This window comes from Toxorhynchites rutilus, chromosome 1 (assembly GCF_029784135.1).
Source record: "Toxorhynchites rutilus septentrionalis strain SRP chromosome 1, ASM2978413v1, whole genome shotgun sequence".
Taxonomy (NCBI): Eukaryota; Metazoa; Arthropoda; class Insecta; order Diptera; family Culicidae; genus Toxorhynchites; species Toxorhynchites rutilus.
The window spans coordinates 92,856,742-92,873,219 of NC_073744.1; the positions used below are offsets into that span (position 1 = coordinate 92,856,742).

At 39.6% G+C, this 16,478-nt stretch overlaps 4 protein-coding genes across 4 annotated transcripts in view; all 4 read right to left on the minus strand.

Moving 5' to 3' along the window:
• Positions 1 to 2,854, minus strand: part of LOC129767351 (uncharacterized) — an 8,141-nt gene extending 5,287 nt beyond the window's left edge. Inside the window, exon 1 of the mRNA XM_055768121.1 lies at positions 66 to 2,854. Coding sequence (XP_055624096.1) covers positions 1,921 to 2,847 — 927 coding nt within the window. The 5' untranslated portion in view covers positions 2,848 to 2,854 and the 3' untranslated portion in view covers positions 66 to 1,920. The remainder of the gene's footprint in view (positions 1 to 65) is intronic.
• Positions 2,855 to 3,367: 513 nt separating this feature from the next.
• LOC129767355 (NADH dehydrogenase [ubiquinone] flavoprotein 2, mitochondrial) lies at positions 3,368 to 4,538 on the minus strand. The gene is made up of 4 exons (XM_055768136.1): positions 4,380 to 4,538; positions 4,149 to 4,271; positions 3,766 to 4,041; positions 3,368 to 3,709 (listed from the first exon to the last, which is right to left on the minus strand). Exons 1-4 carry the CDS (start codon positions 4,413 to 4,415, stop codon positions 3,419 to 3,421), a joined length of 726 nt encoding a protein of 241 aa, XP_055624111.1. The 5' UTR covers positions 4,416 to 4,538; the 3' UTR covers positions 3,368 to 3,418.
• Positions 4,539 to 8,693: 4,155 nt separating this feature from the next.
• Positions 8,694 to 10,154, minus strand: LOC129761189 (uncharacterized protein K02A2.6-like). The gene has a single exon (XM_055758902.1). The coding sequence runs from the start codon at positions 10,152 to 10,154 to the stop codon at positions 8,694 to 8,696; it is 1,461 nt and encodes a 486-aa protein (XP_055614877.1).
• A 1,001-nt stretch (positions 10,155 to 11,155) lies between these two features.
• LOC129761190 (uncharacterized) lies at positions 11,156 to 12,310 on the minus strand. The gene has a single exon (XM_055758903.1). The coding sequence runs from the start codon at positions 12,308 to 12,310 to the stop codon at positions 11,156 to 11,158; it is 1,155 nt and encodes a 384-aa protein (XP_055614878.1).
• Between the last annotated feature and the right edge of the window lie 4,168 nt (positions 12,311 to 16,478).

A 16,478-nucleotide genomic window follows, 5' to 3' on the forward strand; every position in this document is an offset into this window, starting at 1 on the left:
TAAAAAACAGATTCTGAATAGCAATTTCTCAAATGAAAGTATTATTAATAAGTTAAGATCCTTACCTTCAGACCCACCGCCAGGTATGCACAGAAGAAGGTGGGTAGTTACAGAACAGGGACAATGATTAGAAGCAGGATAAATAACGAATACACGTTACACGCATAACGCTACAGGACACAACACTTATTGTTCTACCGAACGTAAAAAGGATGTAAAATTCACCTTTTTAGTCGTCCGGTTTCGGGCTCGATGCTGTTCATCTACGGGACGATGTCCGACTAATCAGTCAACAACAAAATGGTAATGTACTTGTGTAGTACGCGTCGGAGAGAAGTCAGGGCATGTTCTGTTTCGTCAAGTTGAATAAGAACGATGTATTCGGAGTTTCAAATTAATTCATAAGCGGCGGCTCAGCAGTGTGAATGAACATGGATTCCCATGCATTAGGATGGGAAGTCTTTCTGACACACTTTTTGAGTTTTCTTTTTATTTTGTAAGTTTAACGCTCGTCGTTACCTTCAGTTGGCTCAGTTTGACCGTCAACTTCAATCAGCTCATTTTGAATTATAACCTCGCTTCCTTCTGCGATATCCGATGATTCGCCAATTGCTTCGGTGCGCTTAACTTCCATTTCCTCCACGAAGATAACATCTCGGCTCATCAATACCTTCTTCGTTTTCTTGCTGTACACCCTGTACGCCTTGGAACCTTCACTGTATCCAACAAAAATACACGCTTCGGATTTCCTCTCCCACTTCTTACGTTTTTCCTAAGGGACGTGTACCATTACCTCCGCTCCAAATATTCGCAGGTTTGATACATCCGGTCGCTTTCCGAATACACGAAAGTTTTCCGACTTGCGTCGTCAATGAAGGTCAGAAAATAACGACTGCCTCCCATCGACTCTGATTCCAAGGGACCACACAAATCCCAGTGGACCAGTTCCAGTATGCGATCCTCTCGATGTCCCTTTGCTTCAAATGGTTGACGACAATGTTTAGCTTCAATACATGGTACGCACTTCGCCGGATCCTTCACCTCGAACTCCAAACCAGTCACCATACTTTTCAATCGCTTCATTCCACTGGCTGAGAGGTGTCCCATTCGCCGGTACCATAGCTCGTATCTACCGTCTTGGACCAGATTCACCACGGGCTTCTTCACTTCGGATAGCTTGTACAGGCCATCAACTTCACGACCAATCGCAACTATCGCATTGTCCGGATCGACTACTTGGCACTCTTCCTTGGTGAACAACACTCGAAATCCATTCTTGCATACCTTGCTCACCGAAAGTAGATTAATCGCCAGATCCGGAACGCACAGCACGTCGCTCATTGTGAGGTCACATGTCCTTTCACCGCAATTCGCTTCCAGCTTTACCGATCCTTTCGGCCACGACTTCCACCGCAGCGTTATTGGCCACATTGATCCTAGTAGATACTTCCTGTGGGTTTTCCAGAATTTCCTTGCTCCGACACAAATGAACGGTTGCGCCAGAATCAAAAAACCAATCGGCAATACATACACACACTCTTTACAGATACACGGGCCAAAGGTTGTGCAGTCCACTGATGATTCAACAAGAGTCAAAGGTTGTACCGCTCATGACAACTCTACACGAGCTGATGATTGCGCCGGCTAGTGACCATTCTATCTTGGATTCCTCGAGTCGAGAAGACGCACCACGCTAGATATGGGGTACATACTAGGGGGCGTTGCTGATTAATGGTCAGCTGCATCCCAATAGGAAGTATCCCGTGTCGGGCACACGTACAGAGCATTGGAGACAGCAACATCCCAATTACGAGAACACTTGTAATACTAACCTCGAGCCGACCGCGAGTAATCGGTTAAATATTACTAACATTGATAATAAGAAAAATTGTCAAAATATTGAACTCCGGCCCCGTCAGGCTAACGCCATATGAGCCTTGATAAAAATATATATATTGAAAAAAAAAACCAATCAGTGTCATTCCTCTCATTCGACTGCACAGCATTAGCAGCATAGAAAGCCGCATTACCTTTCGGGACAGGACGCTTCTCTTTCTGGCATTCCGATGCAAAGTGTCCGATTTTCTTGCAACGGAAACACTTCACGGTAGACTTGTCGACTTGCTTGCCAGACTTGTCCACCTGCTTCTTTGATACGTTCTGCTTGCTGAAGAACACACCCTCACTTTCAACCGGTATCGAACCTGTCAGTACCTTAACTTCTTGCATGATCTTTGATTTCACCAGGTCCGCGTTCAGCGCCACTCCAGACGATTCCAGGCCCAAGATCATTGGATCATACTTCTTCGGTAAACCCTTGAGTAGCAAACTACACATCCGGGTATCGTCCACCTTGAAACCGACCTTCGACAGCTGGTTACAGGTCACCATGATCTCGTTCACATATTCCTGGGGAGATTGGCAAATGACATCATCGTCCCGCTCGGCTACTACCAAGCGAATTCCCGTCAACCTTCGCAGAAGTCCAATCTTACGAGTAGAAACGCTATCCTCGAATGTGTTCCGTAACGCGTCCCATGCTTTCTTCGCTGTCTTCGCATTTTGAACTAATCCGTAGATGCTCCGGTCGATGTTCAGGCAAATGGTCGCCAGAGCTTGTTCCGACACCTCATCGCTTACTTCCGGATCTCCTTCATTACGGTCCTTCACGGCACACCAGGTCCGCTCCTTGATGAGCACCATCTTGGTTGAGAACGCCCAGGAATTGTAATTCTCAGATCCACGAAGCACTTCCCTCGCGTCCACCGAAACCACACCACCGGTTGGTCTCGATCCGCTAGCTTGGTCTCCAGCATTTCTTTCATCGCCAACAATCGGAATAGACATCTTGCTTCTAAAAACTTCTTCAAAATCTTCACAGTGAAAAAATTTTCTCTCCAAACAGTGCCTTTTCTATAGCAGCTTGTCTGGGCCCATAACCTGATAAAATACGTCTTGTTCAGATGAGGTTTGGGTAACGAATGACAAAAGTAGTTTTATTATAATCAAGGCTTACTACTATACAATAATTCAACGATTACTATTCTAACAGTACGCTATATCGAAGCTACCCTGTATACACAGCCGGGCAAGATTTGTACGGAATCTCGTAAATACCGTACTTTTCATCCGGATGGATCTTGTCCTTGGGGGAACATAGAAAATCTTTCAGTGTATGGACGCTCTTGTAGGCCGTTCGTAAGCTGTTCAAATTATAGTAAATCTGATCCCTTGTCTGCATACAGGTTGAAAAAAAGTAGTGGACGTAGCACACATTATTAAATAATAACGCTGGACATGGACTTTTTCAACATCCCGAAACTAATATTTGTATGGACTCTTTCAATTAAGCCGAAGTTGAAGTAACTCCGTTCTGATCTCTTGCATTTTTATTACGCTTTCATAAATTGGTAACAGCTTACAATCCTGGTTGCAATCCGAATCCCGGACCTGTAGGTTCCTCTTTCAACGATGTTAATCCACCAGCTGGCTCTGAGGCAAAGCGTCCGTTCCAGGGACCTGGTCGAGGAACTTGACCTTTCTTTAGGCTCTCTAAAATCTCCTCGGTATCTTTAGCTGTGAGGTCTTCATAGTAATCGTCATTCACTGCTATCATAGGGGCATTCACACAGGCTCCCAAACATTCCACTTCGGAAATTGTAAATTTACCATCCTTGGTCGTTTCCCCAACTGAAATACCTAGCTTTTTCTGCAGATATGCTGGTATTAACGGAATGTTCACTTAAATTCAACATAGTAACCCACCTTGCAGACATCCAAAATTTCATCGGAACCACGTAGCCAACAAGGTGTAGTCGTACATACTTGGACATGATAGGTTCCAGTTGGTTTACGCATAAACATCGTGTAAAAGGTGGCAACCTCGTAGACTCTCATATTTGGTAAATCCAAAATCTCCGCTACTTTGTGCATCGCGGAAATAGGAAGCCATCCATGCTGTCTCTGGGCTAGATCGAGCAAAGGAATCATTGCACCTCGTTTGTGGCCCTCAGGGTAAATGTTAAGGATAGCCTTAACTCTCTATGATTTGAGATTTGAGAAAAATAAACAGTTTATATTATATTTGATCGACTTTTCATTGAAAAAGTAATCTTAAGCTTTTCATGATTAATTACAAAAGGCTTCACCTTTTTGTTCTCCTCTGTAAACTCGAAGGGGATACTTGAATTGTCCTCCGGGGTGTCACGATGTACAAATAAATTATCACTCAATTTCGGTGAGCTTGAGCAGATACCCCGGATGTTCCTCACCTTCAGAACCAAAACATTGAAACAGTTATGTAATGAACCGAATAATTATAAAGTATATATTAACAATATGAAAGATGTTAAACGAAATACATTTCTAAATATACATACCGCAAATTGCACGAACTTTTTAGAAGACAACAACATTTTTACGTTATTGAAATTAGTTCGATAGTTATGGATCTCCCAACAACCACGAAATCACGAACTGAAAATAAATAAACGTCAAAGAAATCAAACAGAAAAAGAGCTGAGACAAAAAGAGCAGCTTGTGGTTTAAGAGCCATTCTCAACCAGCATAATGCCAAAGTTACGAAATATTCGCGATGAGGAATGACAGTGTCGACATCTGGTAACAACATTCATACTTGTGAGGTAGGTTACTTTGCTTTCCATCCTTTCCATCAGATTAGAGCAGCGGTACTTAACCTTTTTTTCATAAGCGCCACAAACACGTGTTAAGGCCCATTTATACGTTGCTAGTAGCTGGCTTCACAATGAGCAGCTACTGACCCGGTGAACTCGCTTGACAAATGGTTGACTCGCCTTGTCCGTTCACACAATGTGAGCTGCTGGCAAGAAACTAGATACTACGGCACAGGTTTTCCAGAGATGCCAGGCGGTTTTTCAAATGTCCATCAAATCGTCAGAAACAGCAATCAGATCCGAATTTGTCAGATGATTGATCCGAAATCGACTTCTTTATTGGCAGTTTTCGTCTTAGATTTTCAGTTGAATTTATCATTACACAATTTTATCGCTAAACACACACTGGCCGTGTTTAAAAATACTTTGTGCTGAATTTCTTTGAACTGAAGGTACTATCCGGAAAAAGCAGAAAGAAAAAAGGATTCGGTCCAGGAATTGGATGCAAAAAAAAGGAGCAACAAATACAATATTGAAGTAACTCTACGATGATGATCCCCGAGAGTACAGAGCAGTGTTGAGAATAACACCTGAAAAAGTGAAAAAACTGTTGGATTTAATTGCTCCACAAATACAACGCAAGATACACTCATGAGGGATGCTATACCTACATAAGTGAAACTAGAAATGTTGTACCTTTCTTCTGGAATATCGTTCAGATTATTGTCGATATTTTTTTAGAATCTCGAAAGCATCCATAGCTAAAATAATTCCGAAAGTATGTAGTGCTACAAATGGCAGTCTAAAAGATTTTTCAAATTTTGAATTATTTCGCCTTGACAGCAGCTTCGTGTACCAATTTGTGAAATGAAAATGATAGTAGATTTGCAGGAGGAATAAATACGCCTCAAAAACTAAAATAATGAATGAAAATCTACTTTTTTAAATGGAATATGTATTCTGTTTTTTAGAACAATACTTTTTTTGGAAGTTGTGAGTGAATTTCGAATGAAAATTGTGCCCGATAATGATTTTATATTTAGAATCCCAAGAAAACTATCTCAAAAAGAAAACGTGCCCCACCAGCGTGCAAAACAAAATAAAATGAGTAAAAAAACTTTTTAAGTTAAACGGTTTATTTGTGATTAAACATAATAATGTACTAAAAGCTAGAGAAAATAATTAGGCAAGTTGCAGTTAGTAGTTATCACACCTCTCCTTCATTAGTCTAGGGCATTGATAAGACTAAAATAAAATAGTGGGACATATGATGAAATCACTAATTGTGGATAATGAAAATGAATGGATTTTATAATTTAAAAAGTTTTTGTTTACTCATTTTATTTTCTAGTTTTTAGTACATTATCTGTTTCATTAGAATATTTCTCTACAATAAAGGCATTGTACTGTATTCTATCAGTCAAAAAATTTCATTTGATACCGATATTGAGTAGATTGCAGAAAATACATAGTGTGTTCTCCAAGTCAAGTTCGTTGGTTTGATACACATATCTCAATCAACCTTTTTTTGAGATGATATGGAATCAGCGATTTTGAGCGGAGGCCAAATTGGATTTTTCAAGATAAGCAGTTTTAAAATGACAGCAGTTCCTATCCGGTCAGTTCCTATTGGTCAAATTTCTATTACTGTGGGACAATCCTACAGACATACATACATACATACGAACAGTTCAAGCTAAATAAAACCGTTTAATAAAGTATATTGCTATTTTGTGATTGCGGCCATCTTGGATTTTAATTTTTCATGATCTACTGTGATCTACTATTCAAGCCCTTTCATTTGATACCCATATTAATGGTGTTTTGACATAATATGTAGTCCGCCATTTGGTAGAATTTTGATGGATTTGCATTTTTCACAAATAACCGTGTTCTGCTAGTCAATCCCTTTCATTTGATACCCATTGTTACGGGGGTTTCGGAGGTTCTATTCAGCACGCGTTTTTATCAATGTATAGCGAGCTCAAAGCTGTATTTATTAAGAGAAACAATAATTAAACAAGAACTTTACATTATTAGGTTTTACCTACATTTGATCTCCTCGTTTTAAATTCAAAGCACGACAGGATGATTCAATTATTTAACAATTTGGGAATTCAACTTTATTTTGGGTTCTATCTCTACTCCTTTTTTGTGATTAGCAAAGAATGTGTGGTACGAGAGAAGTTTTCAGAATGACAGTGATGACAGCTAGCTGTCAATGATTGTCTGGGTGCGTCATGGAGTGGCACCGTCCGGATGCGCAGGTTCAGATCAAGTCATCAGTGGCGTAGTTTGCTTCCCCCCAACACCCATATTAATGAAGTTTTGGGAATCTATGTAGTCCGCCATTTAGTAGTGGCAGCCATCTTGGATTTGCATTTTTCTTAAATAACTGTATTCTGCTAGTCAAGCCCTTTCATTTGATACCCATATTGATGGGGTTTTGGAAAACCCACATTGATGAGGTTTTGAGGAAGAAAGGGATCCGCCATTTTGTAGCGGCCTCTATCTTGGATTTACAAGATAATGAAATACGCAGTTTTGTAATGACTACAGAGATAAAGGTGTGTTCCAAATTTCAGATCAATCGGTCAACAAGAAGGGGGTCAAATTTCTACTAATGTGGGACATGTTACAAACATACAAACAGATTACAGGGCAAGCTAAATAAAACCGTTTAATAACAACGATTCCGCTTAGAAACTATGAGGGTTTTATTTGTTTTTTCAATAATTTTCAAGTCTATAATAATCTTCGCATATTTTCAAATATCTTAAAAATAGAGACATGTAAAGACAATGTAAAGATTTGGCATCCCTGATTCGAGCGCTAAATTCTGTTTTTGACGTTTTGAGGGATGCGAGTGCGAGTAAATTCAAAAAAATTTGAAGTAGCTCGCACGCCGAATCACACATGACACTAACTGGCATGATGTGTTCACACGGTGTGAGTAGCTGTACTGCAGTAACTGACTAGACCGACTCGTATGCTTACTCGCACCGTCTGAACCCGGCTTTAGGGTGGTCATACACTGTTTGACCGAAGCAGGGATGTCAGGTTTGAAGACATGTCTTCATTTTGAAGACATTTGACTTACTGTGAAGACATTTGATTTTGTGAAGACATATTGAAGACATTATGAAATATGTGAAGACATTTCAGTATGATAGCTTGCGTGGATTTTTGAGATACTATTTCCATGAAATTCTGACTATTGGACAAAAATATCGTCGAAAGAAGTAGAGCTTTTGTCTCAGTATAATTCGCTCGCTTTTTCAACCGTGTCACTTGTATTCCTGTGGGCTCTGGACTTGTATTCCTATTTGTCCACATTAATTGAAATAAACTTCAAAACCTCAAGATATGTTTAATATAATGCGCTATATAACAACACAAATTAGAATTAACATTGAATAAGCTATCAAACTTTGTTCAAAAGTTGGTTATGAATATTAGTTTTCTTCGATATGATTGTGAAAACATTTGAAGACATTTTTTCGTACCATGTGAAGACATTTAAAGAAATCTCCTGGCATCCCTGGGCCGAAGCCAAATATTTGACTCTTTTGGACTGAAAAAATTGATCAACTGATCAAATATATTCGACCACAAACACAACAAGTAAATATTCAGTTATTGGGCCCTATTATAGAAATCGAATCGAAGATTCGATACAATCACTATCACTATCACACCGATGTAAACTCTGTGTTCACCGTACACTACCGTACTCAATAACCGCACTCTCGCACTCGCGTCCGAACGTATCGCTCGCTCGACTGTAACTAACTTGCTTCGACCGGGTTGACATGCATGAACTCCGCATCGTACACCAATACATACACCAAGCGTATCTTTACTTGTCATCTATCAATACCATCGTTCTGTCTCTCGCACACACTGTTTACCATTCAATGAAGTAATATCGTTACATCTCTCCTTTTTTTTAGAGTTTCGATTTATTTAAAACAATTATTCATTTGGTTCAAAACTACAAACATTTAATTTACTATTACAACGATCATCAACCAAAGCATTTTGTATTGTATGTGTAGCTTACAAAATATAGTCCCGATACTTATTTGGAACCTTTCTAGATCTCGTCGTGATGGTTCGAAACGTTTGTATACCTTCTTCGTTGGAGTCCTCGATGCTGCTTTGATCCTGTTCGTCGAGCTCCTTCTCCATTATGGGTTGATCAATCGTAGAAGTGCGCCTTGTCTGAATTTTATCGACTTCCAGTTTCTTCACATGACAACTGTTCCGTTTGTAGACCTTTCCAGTAACGTTAGACTTCACCTGTACCTCACCCCCGTTTAAATCGATGACTTCATACTCTTCTGAACTAAAGTTCGGTTCCAATGTCCCTTTGTTCAAGTTCTTTAGAATGACAGTATCTCCCATCTTCAATTGATGATGTTTTGCTTGACGTTGAAGATCTGCTTTGTTTCTATGATATTCTTTTCTAGCCATATCGCGGTCTTTAGCTGCTTCCCACTGTAGAGTTATGGAATTCTGAAGTGATGGAATTCGATTCTTAATTTCTCGTCCAAACATCATTTTTCCTGGTGACACTCCCGTAGTTTCTTGTGGCGTGGAATGATACAGCGTTAGGTACTCATAGAGGTCAGATTTCCAATCAGTTCCTTGTATTGAACTGATTTTGACACGTTTGCCGATATTACGCATCTGCCTCTCTACTGCTCCATTTTGTTCCGGCCAATATGGTGTAGAGAGGTTCAGATGAATTCCATAACTTGCACAGAAATTTTGGAACTCCACGGACTTGAATTGTGGACCGTTATCAGATGTGATCGATCGTGGAATACCAAACGCACTGAACATTTTTAGTAAAGCTCCTATCACCCGTTGGGTAGTTGCAGGTTTCATGGGTTCTATTTGAATAAACCGTGTTGTATAGCAGACCACAACCAAAAGTGAAACATCTCCAGGGAGACCTTCTTTGAAATCGATAGCCAGATCTTGCCAAGGTTCAGTAAGCAGACGTCGTGACATCGGATTAGGTTTGTCCGGAAGGGCAGTCATCTTACACGGCTTACAACCTTTTACTGCTGAATCAACCAATTTATCCATGGCTGGGAACCACACTTTGGCTCTGAGTTGTGCTTTAATTGACGTTGTTCCTTGGTGTCCAGCATGAGCTAGATTCACTACTTTTTCCCGTAACTGTCGCGGTATCACAATCCTATCCCCACGAAGAACCAATTCACCATACAGTGATAAATCATCTCGAATAGTAGTACATCTAAATTCACTGGGAGCACCGTCCCAGTTACCTGAGTAGATCGCATCTTTGACACTTTGAAGTTCCTCATCTTCTAGTGTCGCTCTTTCCAGATCTTCGAAAGTCAAACATTTTGGTCGTACTTCTTCGGCCAACCAGGCAATAATATCAGGATCACTTCTAGAACCTTCCCCTGTTTGAGAAAGTCGTGAAAGGGGATCCGCTAAGTTCAGTTCGCCAGGTTCGTATTTTACAGCAAAATCGAAACTCATCAATCGCAGTATCCAGCGCTCGATTCGGGCTGACGGTTTTGATTGAGCCTTATTAAAAAGGTATTCGAAAGGTTTACAGTCGGTCACAAGAGTAAATTTGTGTCCATAGAGGTACATATATAACTTTTCCATAGCCCATATTATGGCATAGCATTCCTTTTCGGTTTGGCAGTATTTCAATTCATGATTAACTAAAATTTTGGAGATACACGAAATTGTTCGTGGAGTATTGTTTTTGATCTGTATCAGTATGGCTCCTAGACCGAAGGGGCTTGCATCTGTTACTAAGAGTGTCTCATCATGTGGATCAAAATATCCCAAAGATTCTACTTTCCCCAATTTCCGTTTTATCGATTCCAATTGCTTAGAATGTTCTTCTTCCCATTTGAATACTGTGCCTTTAACTAGTAGTGCTCTCATGTGTTGAGTCATCGATGACAGGTTAGGAATGAATTTTCCCACGAAATTAATCAATCCCAAAAGGGATCTAAGTTCTGATACAGAATTTGGAGACTGTAGATCTAAAATAGCTTTGATCTTTTCTTCAGTAGGCCGGATTCCACGAGTGGAAACAACATGCACCAAAAAGATGGTTTCTTTAACCCCGAACTGCGATTTTTTTTGATTGACCTTCATATTTTTTTTTCTATTTTAGTCATAACTTCGCGTAGAGCATGACCATGTTCTGCGTCAGTTTCACCATGGACTAGTAAATCATCCATATATACTACTAGACCTTTAATACCCCTAAAAAGGTTTTCCATTTCTCGCTGGAAAAGCTCCGGAGCAGACTTAATTCCGAACATTATTCTGCAAAATCCGTAAACACCGCTCCTGGACACAAAGGTGGTGATATTTCGACTACTGCTATCCAGTTCGAAGTGATAGTAAGCCGCCTCCAAATCAATTTTAGACATCTTTGAGACCTTCGTAATCGTTGCCATTGCCGCATCGATATTTGGCATCGGGTAGTTCTCTCGGAGCACTGCCTTATTTGCTGCTCACATATCTACGCATAAACGAATTCGACCATCAGCTTTTCTCACCGGTACAAGTGGAGAAACCCAAGATAGTGGACCCTCCGCCCGCTCTATAATATTCTTATCCAATAGATCTTGGATCGCTTTTTCCACATCAGCTTCCATCGCAATCGGAAATCTTCTGGCCGCTTGGGCAACAGGTCGAACGTTGTCATCAACTTGTATTTTCAACAGCACGTTAGGGACTTTAGGGAATTCCTGTACTTCACTGTTCAGATCGTCAGTGGAAATATGATTTACGTGGTAACCTATTTTGAGAACCCCTAGAGCGAAAGCCGTACTTTTGCTCAGCAAGATCGTTTGCCCTTGTGGAGCTACTAATACATGGGCCCAAACTCCAGATTCTTCCCCTGGAATCCTAATTTCAGCCTCAAAAGCACGACTGAAGTATATATTTTTGTCGGAGGCAAACGATTTGAATTTCAACTCGTCTTGTTGTGGGTACCTTTCATTAAGAATTCTCGCATTTTTATTTCTAATTAAATCGAATGTTTTCCCATCAACAATATTGGCTGGCGATCCAGAATCGATAAGCATTTTCATAGGTACACCACCTACCTCTAATCGAAGCACTTCATTAAGTTCGAACTCGCTATTTACGAAGAATATTGCTTTATCAGTATCAACCGTATCGTTCTGGATCAAGTTTACCCGTTTGGCCGCAGATCCTTTACGTTTATCGAAATCGTTCTGTTTCCTCTTTCGACAACATACTTTGAAATGTCCTGTCGATTCGCAGTTGTAACAAGAAACATATCGCGCTGGGCATTTTTCGACCTCCTTTGCTATGTGACCTGGCTTGTTACAGTTGTAACATTTCCTCGAGCTAACTTGTTCGGAACTCCTCTTTGAAATCTGTTGAATTATCATGGAAGGCGATGGTTTTTCGTATTTTTTCGTTTGCTTTTGAACCTCCTCAAGTATTTTTCCGAATGAAATTGCATCGTTGAGTGTCACATCATTCGTTAAGAGTTTTTTTCGCAGCTCGGAAGATCTACATCCCTCAATGATTTGGTCCAACAAGGCATCGTCAGTACCAATGAAAGCACAACGATTAGTCTGCTCTTGCAACCGGAATACGAATTCCTCAAATCTCTCGTGCTCATGCTGTTTCATAGCACGTAATAGATGACGCTCGAAACGTTTCTGCAGCTTAGGCGCGAAGTACTTATCCAGTGACGCTATTGCCGACTCGTATTTAAGTGTAAACAAATCTTCGTTTCCTGGTGTTGTGGTCTGAACTTCCCACTTCGGAATTTTATCATAGTATGCCTATAGCTCTATGGCGCCCAACACTAAAAGAAGATAAAACTTTCCATTATCATCTTCCACTCCATTGGCTCTCAAAAAACGCTCAAACGCTTTTTTCCACTTTAGCCAATCGCTTCTAGGGTCATCTCCGATCTTGAATGGTGGCATCACCGAGGCATCTGAAATCATCATAAAAACAGAAAAAAAAAAACAAATCACGAAGATTTCTTTGTATATCATCACAACGGATCCTTTTCATTGACACCATCTCTATCCCATGTTCCCTCACACATTCTTGGGGGATTGTCTTCGTGAAGTTCCATTAATACCAATCAAAATATTCACACGAAGTGATCTCTTCAATATTCGCATGCGTCATTGTTACTATGCCTTTCCAAACAATACACAAGGCACGAATGGCCTTCAGGTTAAGGTCTCTTAACAAATAAGAATAATATCAATACACATCTCCATTCAGTTCGACAACAAACATTTCCAGTTTCAAAATCATAACACGAAGCATTTCTCTTCAGATCACACACACAGTCTTGAGCATTTTTCCCGCTGTTGGTACTTCTTCCTCTTTACGATTTGCACGTATCACCCGTTGCAGAATGTCTTCTAACAAAAGCTCTCAATCTGTTTTTTTTTCATTTGTATTACCCGATCGTCACAAACTCTTCCGATACGGCACCACACCATATTCACTTATTCACTCAGTATAGTTCGCAAAACATATACACGTTCAATGACCTTTCTGATACGAATCCGCCATACTTCTTTTTCTATTCATCTCTGTGACTCCCATGCATCACTTTTTTTTCTTTCGAAGTTCCAAATCCGTTCGAACCCTATAATATCACTTTGTTCCGTATTATCGCATCATAATCAATTTTTTTCACAAATCGCACTATTCGTCTAAAGATATTCGTTCAGAAACTTCTGGAACAGAATACATGCCGAAAACGTTATTCCGAACGCCATTTTATATATTTTTTGAAGATTTACTACAGATGTAATGAAAAGATTTTCACTCAACCTGGTCAACTAGATCTCAATATCTAACTATATAATTTCTCCATGCACCAAGCTTTTTTTTTATTTCCTTCATTATAGAATATTCGACTCACCGATTTTCATCCTCGTCGCCATTGTAAACTCTGTGTTCACCGTACACTACCGTACTCAATAACCGCACTCTCGCACTCACGTCCGAACGTATCGCTCGCTCGACTGTAACTAACTTGCTTCGACCGGGTTGACATGCATGAACTCCGCATCGTACACCAATACATACACCAAGCGTATCTTTACTTGTCATCTATCAATACCATCGTTCTGTCCTCGCACACACTGTTTACCATTCAATGAAGTAATATCGTTACAACCGAGTAAAATCTGGAATTATAGAAATCGAGCAAAACAGCTCGATTCATCACTGTTGCTCGAATGTCAACGGTGTTGTTCAAATATTTTGAAACGGGTTTGAAATGTATCACAAAGCCCTATAGAGAGGATGCCAAATCCTTTTTGAGATATCTGCTAAGAAAATTCAAAATATCTGTGTTTCCAAAGGTGTTAATATGGTTATGTTTTGGAGAAAACTGATATTTCCTCAACGAATGAAGCTTAATAGATGTAAGGGATGCATTATCTATTTCATGTGTAATAAAAACGACAGCCTGGAAAAATTTGCTTTACAAAAAATATAATTGTCGGAAAATGAACTTTCCATAACTGCAATCTATGAAATTCCGTAAGTAGTCACGTGTGAATTTCACTTTTTTTGAAATTTAATTCTCTTTTAATTAATTCAAGCATGAGATGATGAGTGGTTTGAGCTTAGGACTAGCATGTGTGAAGAACAAGATTCAATCAGATTTTCATTCCCTGCTTTATGATATACTAGCTGACCCGGCAAACTTCGTTTTGCCCCAAGTTTGTTATTTGTTATCAATATCTTCAAACATTCGCGTTTTCTCACTAAGCGCAAGTTCATGAGTCCAATCGCAGAACTGTTAATTGATTGATCTTCTAATCGATCTCGTTGAATTTACCTTTTACTAAAAAATTCCTAGTACTTCCACCAAAACTCATCATTATAATATCAGATTATTTTCAGACACAATTCTCGTTCAAGATTTTTCAACCACTTGCAAATAACATGTTTCTCCGTTACATGGAAGAAATGTTTGATACAGAAAATATGATAGAATAAAGACAGCCCCTCCCCTCTCCACAACCTAGAGAGGGGGCAGGAGTGTCTATTCACCATAGAAACGTTTCGTGCCCCCTAAAATCTTCATATGCCAAATTTGGCTCCATTTGCTTGATTAGTTTTCGAGTAATGCAGAAATGTATGTTTCAATTGTATGGTAGCCCCCCTTAGAGAGGAGGGTGGAGTGTCTAACCACCGTGAAAACATTTATTGCGCCCTAATACCTCCACATGCCAGATTTGGTTTCGTTTGGTTGATTCATTCTCGAGTAATGCAGAAATTTGTGTTTCATTTGTATGACAGCGCCCCCCTCCCCACCTAAGAGAGGAGAAGGTGTATCTAACCACCTAGAATCATTTATTGCACCCTAAAACCTCCAAATGCCAAATTTGGTTTCGTTTGGTTGATTAATTCATACATTGCATACAATTAATTTCTTTTTCACCGTGAAGTAACGTTCGTGATCAGGCCTAAGGCGCTTGTATAAATGTATGACAGGTGAAGCAACATCATCACTTCAATAAGAAGGGGATTACGGTTTGTGGAGCGGGGGTTGTTTGTTTTGTTATTGCTAGGATAAGCAATTTTTGCATTTCCACATGCGAGAGTAGTGGATGAACTGGATGAGAATGAAATTCTACAAAATCATCCCTTCTTTTTCACATAAATTCGCGAAAGCCGAACATAGTAGGCATCGTTCGAATAAGCGTCGTAGTAGTTTGTAGAGAGCCGCCGGCCGCATTCTGATGCTGATGTAAACAATACCGACAGCAATTCCAATATGGCTGAAAGTGTAATTCATATGATTGTTTCACCTGGTATATATAGAGGCGCCTTGATCAGGCCCAATGGCTTCCGTATCAACTTACCCCGGATTTCAGCTTGCCCCGGTATACCTTATACTATTTTCATTCGTGAATTCAGTACATACACTGAGAGAAATAATTAGTAAATATAACGAATTTTTTGGTAAATACTACCAATCTATAGTCATTTTCGACCGTACTAATAAACACATATTTCAAGCAGAACCATGATTCGGAAGCCCAATATCGGCTACATTTTCTCGCCGAAAATGCACGTATCAGAATTATATCCTTATTATACCTCCGTATTGCCTTACGGGAACAATGAAAATGGTTAATAAGCGCTTTTCTCACCAGTTTTCAGATATGACAATATCCAAGCTTACTGATGTTATCGAGTAAAATATACTATTCTCTGGTAGGGATGCGGGTTTGTTGACAATATGTACAAAAAATTTGTACAATCTACTAATTTTGCATTACCAAATGTATTTGGTAGTTTTCGACCGAGGATTTTTCTAAGTGTACGCTGGAGGAAAACATTAGTAAATGCAGCTACCAAATCTTTAGTATTTGAAACATTGGTAAATTTACGCATTTTTTTGTACATATTACCAAAACTTTGTAAAACGGATATCTTATGCAATATACATCCCTATTAAAGATTCGTACATTTTACTTCATAGCATGTGTAACCTTGATTGTTTTCATTTCTAGTAACCGTAATGTGCGTATCTCGCAGTCGTCATTCTTCTTGAGGAAACAAAGCCATTCGGAGGTAAGGTTTTTTGGTTTTTATTAGATTAAAATATATGTAGCTTTTGTTTCTCTTTTTTTTTAATCCAAAATATATATTTTATTAAGGCTCATATGGCGTCAGCCTAACGGGGCCGGGAGTTCAATATTTTGACAATGTTTACTTAGACTATGTTAGTAATATGTAACCGATTACTCGCGGTTGACTCGAGGTTAGTATTACAAGTGCTCTCATAATTGGTATGTCGCAGTC